General features: G+C 46.0%; 1 protein-coding gene across 1 annotated transcript in view; it reads right to left on the minus strand.

Moving 5' to 3' along the window:
* The window catches only part of PRDM13 (PR/SET domain 13), a 9,337-nt gene that overhangs the window by 1,095 nt on the left and 1,372 nt on the right, over nucleotides 1-6,870 (minus strand). Inside the window, 3 exon segments of the mRNA XM_006170917.1 lie at nucleotides 4-512; nucleotides 5,093-5,213; nucleotides 5,524-5,655. Of these exon segments, the coding sequence (XP_006170979.1) occupies nucleotides 4-512; nucleotides 5,093-5,213; nucleotides 5,524-5,655 (762 nt within the window).

Below are 6,870 nucleotides of genomic sequence, written 5' to 3' on the forward strand. Positions count from 1 at the left end.
CGCCCTGGCCAAGCCTTCTGGCTTGAAAGCCGAGCGCACGCCGGGGTAGAAGGCCAGGCCACCGCCCCCCGCTGGGGAGCCGCCCACGATGCTGAGGAAGTGGCCATGTCCTCGGGTGGCCCCGCTCATGTTTAGGGCACGGTCCGGCTGCTCCTTGCCCTTTTTGGCTGGCCCCCACTTTCCCGGGGATGGTGAGTTGGCCGAGGGCGCGGAGGAGGCCTCACGCTTGATGCTCTCCCGCGCCCCGCAGACCTGGGGGGGCGGTGGGGCCTGCAGGTGGGGCCGCAAAGTTCCTGCTGGGGCTGGTGCAGCGAAGTCGGGACCAGAGGGCTTCGGAGAGGGACCGATGCCATCTGCCACGGGACCAGCACCTGGGCGAGCCGCGTGTTCTTGGTGCAGGAAGGCGCGACCCCCGCCGCCGCTGAACACGCAGTGGAAACGCAGGTGTGCCTTAAGGCTGTTGGGGTATCTAAACGTCCTCCAGCAGTACCAGCAAATGTAGCGCTCCTCCCCTGGGCGAGAAAGAGTAGAAAAGCAACCCGGTGAGAGGTGAACAAGAGCTACTGAAAGAACACGCCAGCGCACCCGAAGTCCGGGTTTGACCGGTCGAATGAGGAGAAACAACAGTTTTATTAGGTCCCAGTACATAATTTAGTTCGGTAGCCTTGCTATGGACCCTGAAAAGTCCCGAATAGCCAGCCCTTGTCAGCATCTCCATCCTCTGGGACTACACAGAAGTATAGGGAGGTGACCCGGCCTTTCCAAGGAAGACTTCCTTCGAGCCATCAGAGCAAATCTTCATTGGAAGGGCAGCGCTCAGGCTGACTGGCCGGGGAAGAGCAGAGAGCAGCTGTTGCTTTAAATCAAGTGTTGAGGCTGTGCTGTGCCTGGGCCCATCTGTTGGCGTTTGCAGAATAGGTGGCGTATGTCAAGGAGTTTGGATAAGCTGAACAAAGGCCAATCTAATGGTCGTGAGCGCCTCATTACCAGGCGAGACAATATCCTGTATGTATGGGCCATATGTAATCATTCCTTTTCACAGAACAATGTCTTTTGTGTATAATACCCACCCTTTCCACCCCCTCCCAGCCTTAAACACTTTGCCTGAGGTTTTCCTGGAGCGTGACCAACTGAAGGACCACAGAGGGACTATGATGTGCTATTCTTCAAAATTATTTGTATCTTTTCTCCTCTCTAACCCCATTTAATTTGTGAGAGAGAAAAAAAATCAAATGTCTTGATATTCTAAAAAGAACGAAGATATTCTTAGAATGTTTCATTGTCTTGTCAGTTGTCCCGCCTCATAACTAACTCCTACATACCTGAACAAACCCAAGCTTAGTAGAATCTTGAAGAAGATATATCAATGTTTTATTACATGAATATATAAATATATGCAATAAGGATAAATAGATATAAATACATAGCTTTTCTTAAGTGCCAAATCCTCTACTTGGCACTACACACATGCTTGATGTCAAATCTTTATGTGTGTGTCTGTTTGATATTATTAGCATTCGTTTTTAATTTTGCCAGGGTCTGTGGACATAATTAAGACACACATAAGACAGATTCTGATCACATGGTGGAAATTAATTTCTACTCAAAAAGATCATATTACTGTACAAAGAACAGTAATCTTGCAACTGGGTTTATTTTTAGGTGGCTGGTTGATAATACTGAAGGTAAGAATGTTTGTGAGGAAAAATTAGTTCAATCACATATATTCAAATTATATGATAGTCCCTTAAAATTTAATGAGAGTTAAATTCTCCCTCCTTGCAATATAACATCTGAAACTTAAAAAACACTACAACAGAAAAAAAAGGGGGGGGGGAAATCTACATCTCATTCCCTTCTTGTATATTAACTTCTGACTTTGCATAAAGCAAGTAGTGTCCCTCAGCAAAGACTGAAGTTCAAGTTCGTAACAGCTTGTTGTAACTGAGGCCTAGGAAGAGCAGGAAAAAAAAAAAGTGGGGGAGAGATAATTTGCAAATGAGACCCTATTCTAATTGTTTAGATGATTAAACCATTTCAATGTTCCTGTTACATTGCATTGAACATTCATGTATAATAAATCCTGAAGAGATTGCCTGGGTTCTCTTGGTGGGTGTGTTGATTTATTGTAGTAGCATTAAAAAAAAAAAAAAAAAAAAAAACAAAAAAAAACCAGTTGGCATAATAACTGTGTCACTGGACTCCCACGTAGCCGACCCCGATTTGAGTCCTGGACCCATAGCCAACCCGGTTTGAGTCCTGGACCCAGTGGCTTAAACTCACACTGGGCATGTGTGTGTGTGTGTCCAAGATCCCGAGAGGAGAATGGAGGAGGGATTGTAGCATGGCCATCCCCTTTAGAAGGTGACTTATCCCTTTCTGTCTCTCTGTCTCTCTCTGTCTTTCTGGCGAACACACATGCCCTATAGCAAAAAACCTCTCAGGAAAAAAAAAGTTATTTAATTATTTATTGATTTATTATTGTATAACTTGGTATAGGACACATGCACTCACCAGAGAGATGCAGACAGAGACGGGGTAGGGGTTGTGAGAAAGCAGGCTGCCAAGTCTGGGACCCAAATCACGGTCAGCCATGTGGGAACCCAGCCCCTCAACCACCATGCCACCTGCTGGCCCCAGATTTGTAGAACTATCTTAAATAATCTCTTTTCTCCTAAATTCAGAACCTCCCTCTCACTACCTCATTTTTTTATGTTTATTTATTCATTCACTTATTTCAGTTTGACCAGAGAGAGAAACACACAGAGAGAAAGAGAAAGTGAGAAAGCAAGTCACCAGGTCCGGGACTCAAACTGTGGTCAGCCATGTGGGAATGTCCAGCGCCTTAACCACCACGCCACCTGCTGGCTCCCTCACTACCTCATTTTAAAGAGAAATTTTCAGTCTTCCCCAGAATGACTCAGCTCAATGCAAAACCAAGTAAACTTTGTTCTTGAAATGAAGTGACAGCACTTTTATTAATCTTACTATGGAACTGAAACCCACTCAAGTTAGCCAGTACTGGAAGAATAGCAGCCATCCCTACTTATTTCTTCATTGCAAGATGTAAGCAAAATGCATGTTATAGTATTCAGTATGTCCCCTATTCAGTTAATCCCAACCAACCAAAATGTTCTCCAGACCCAGCCAATTCATTATTAAACATACTTTATAAGGGACTTTGCCTCTTCTCTTTCATGCAACCCTAAAGTAGTCAAGATTCCAAGCATCTCCAACCTGTGGAAACCGGGATTCACAATAATGTAGGTCTTCCCCAAGAGGAAAATGGTATCTATTTTGACATCTGTTATCATATGATGTTTATAAATTCAGTTGAATGAAATAAAAATACAAGAGTCAGGGCTGGCCAGTGGCGTGGTGGTTAAGGGCGCTGGACTCCCACATGGGCGACCACAGTTCAAGTCTTGGACCTGGTGGCTTTCTTTCTCACTTCCTCTCTCTCTCTGTCTCTCTCTGATCAAACCGAAAAATAATAATGATAATAATAATAAATAAAGTTAAGTAAAATAATTCTAAAAAACAAATACAAGGGCCACTGTGAAACAAACTGCTTTGTCCTATTTGAGAATGCCTAAGTTAGGGTGTTCTGTGATGAAATGGCTAGCACCTAAAGGTGCCAAATAGTTCCATAATAACAGATTTGAGAGTTTGTTATGGAACTTTTTTACACGCTCTTTTTTTACTGGAGGAAGTCGACAGGAGTATTTAATATAATGCTATGCAAAGGACAAATTATCTTTAGATAATTTTTTTAAATTTGCTATAGGGTGTGTATGCTCACCAGAGGGAAACAGAGAGAAATAGAGAAAGGGGGCAAGTGAGGACTCACCCCCCAGGGGGGATGGTCACACTGCAATCTCTTCTCCATTCTCCTCTCAGGAATTTGGGCACAGGGGCACATAACTGGCATGTTTTTCAAGTCACCAGGTCAGGGCTCAAGCCACACACTCAGCCGTGTAGGATCCAGACACATTACCACACCCTCTAGCTGGCCCATCTTCAGACATTTGTTATGGATACCATATATACAAGTCTACTTATAAAATCAACAGAATTAATTTACAGAAAATAGTAATACTCAAAAACGAAGTGACTCCTCATTCTGAATAAGCCACATACTGTCTTATTCTTGAAGTGTTCCTTAATTCACACATTTATATTAATTTCTTTAAATCTTTTCTGAAGAAATAAGACTGGGCAATTCAGGAGGACAGCATGTTTGAATATTTCACAACATTCATAATAAGAATCCTAATAACGTGTATTTTGAACAAATTACAAAGGAAAACAATTGACCAGGAAAAAAGGAAAGCCACTGAAGTTTCTATATGAAAAAGGAGACTTGAGACCTTCACTGTTTTATTACTACCTCCTAGCCTCCCTTCCGCAAGAAGTGTTCTTCAGTGTTCTAGGGAAGGTTTGAAAATGTTTTTCTCTCTAGTTACTGCACCTTAATTTGCATAAATCCGCTCTTGGCTTTGGAAGAGATCAAATAAATCTGAGAAGAAACTGGGATACATCCCAGATTCAATTTAAGTAGGGAAGGAGAAGTGAATAAATACCATTTAAATGGAAGGGCCTAGGTACCTGCCAACAGACTAGCTGTAAGTACCGTAATACTTCTAAAATGCTGTCGAAATACATTTCTTCCTCAAAAATCAGTGGTGAAGGATGCCCTACCTAGTAAACAACCGTCTTAGCTTTGAGTCATGTGCTCTAAAATTCGTGATGTAATGACCGACCGTAACACTATTTTAAGACTCTTTTATTGATTCTTGATTGAGTAAATAATTGTATCTTGGTATGGTAGAAGTGGATGACACCCCCTTCCCCCCAAGTTTATAAGAAGTGTTTTCTTTCCCTGACATAGTGAGACAGATATTACTGTCACTGTTGTTAGAATTTACTGTTGACTTTAAGGTGGTGGTGTGCTGTCTACATAGAGAATGTGAATTCAATTTCACACAGTTGGAGAGAAAGGCCCCTCCGATCTGAGGGTGCATACCAAGATCGGGGATAGGCTGAACTCGTGCCCACCCACGCTGACCCGAGGCCTTCTGGGAGGTGGTACCTTTTTCGTCGTGTGTTGGAGTGGCGGTGATGGGGATGTCGAACCACTGAGCCAAGGAGTTGGAATACCACACAGTCAGCTCCTCCCCTGGCTGGACATCTCGCAACGCTCGGTAGAAGATCTGGAGCGCAAGGAATAGAACACCTTTCTGTGTTTCGGGATAATCGGTCAAAAAGCAACAGAGAAGAAAGTGTCGAACCCCCGTTCTAGGGCTGTGTGACGCTGGTGAAGCTACTGGATCTCTCTGAACCGAACTTCCATCACAATTCAGAGGGGAAAACAATAGTATCTACCTCACAGGGTTTCTGGAACGTTTGAATGAGACCTTTATTTAGCTAAAGCGATTTGCTCCTAATATAGTTGGCCACGCAGGGACGGTTAGATAAACAGAATTGGCAGTGGGAGAGGGGGGAGAGGAGAGCCCGCAGTACCTGTCCTCCGGGTAAGTCTGCAATAGCTTCCAGAGTCTGTTCCTGAGGGTTCCTGGCTGCCCGGATTAACCCTATCCACTCCAGAGGGGTGCCCCCCGACTCGTCCACCAGCTCCCCTCTCACCATGCGCACCTGCAACACAAGCAGTGGTGGCTCTCCCCCCCGCACCATGGCCAGGCCCACAAGCCAAACGGAAAGTTTATCCTCTACCCAAGTGGACTCGGGAAAACGGTTCTGTTCTCTTTGGTCGGACAGCTATGGGCTGCTGAAAGGAGGGTAATTCCCCGGGACCTTTGCTCCTAGGACGGAGAAGGAAGGGAGGCTGGCTAGTACAGTGGTCCCTCCCACCACCATCCCCACCACGCGCGCTCCCAGCTAGGCCACACCGACCGGCGTAAAGGCTGCCTCCCCGCGCTGCTGGGCGCAACTTGTACCAAGACTTACCCAGCCCTACCCCAGCTCTCCTACTTGCGGTTCTAAGAACAGCCCTAGCGGCAAGAGAGATCAGTCCAGGGCCCAGAGCGCTCCTCCCCATCTCTCACGCCTCCCCTTTTGTCGCCGCACCGCACCTAGGTAGGTGCGGACATGGAGCGCAGCCAACGTCTTGAACAGTGCGCACGTAAGGGAAAGCTTGCCTGCAGCCGGCCCGCCATCTAAAAGCAATTTAAATACGTTCAAAAAGGAAGGCGTGGTGTGCAGAAATCTCTCTTTAGAAGGGGGATTAGAGTAAAAGGACTGCCTGCACAAGGGGCGGGATGCAGGTGCGGCTGGCTGGGCACAGGAACTATTTCTTACAAGAAAGCTGTCGGCAGCTCCAAGCTAAAGGCATTTCGTTCTCTAACATACTCCTGCCTTCACTTGCTGGTCTCTATTTGCCCACCTTTGGTCATCTGGGATAACCCCTAAGACAGGCGAGAACCTTTAAAATTCCCTTTCTAGTCAGAGACGCGATGTGGTTTGGGGAGTCAGAACTGGTGGGTTGGCCCCAGGACCTCTGGTTTAGGACCTTGAACTCTCAGAGCCCGGCTGCAGGCTCCCAGATCTGGGGTCCTACGCAGGTGGCACTGGGAGCCGATGTCAGAGCCTACCTGGCTCACCCTTTCTCTGCTTACTTCAAACCCACAAGCAGATGTCACCGGGGAAAAAAAATTCTGGAAAAATTCTAGGAACTGAGAGCCTATCAAGGATTATTTTTTCTGGAGGAAATGGAGTTAAATTATTATAAGACAAGTTTAAGCTTCAAATTAGCATACTGAAGGGAGGGTGGTAAGAAAGGTCCTTGATTCCCTGCGCCCCCAAAAAGGGTGCGTTAGCAAAAAGAGGTGCGGGCCTGGGGGGGGGGGGGGA

Source organism: Tupaia chinensis, unplaced genomic scaffold (assembly GCF_000334495.1).
Source record: "Tupaia chinensis unplaced genomic scaffold, TupChi_1.0 Scaffold149168_1, whole genome shotgun sequence".
Lineage (NCBI taxonomy): Eukaryota > Metazoa > Chordata > Mammalia > Scandentia > Tupaiidae > Tupaia > Tupaia belangeri.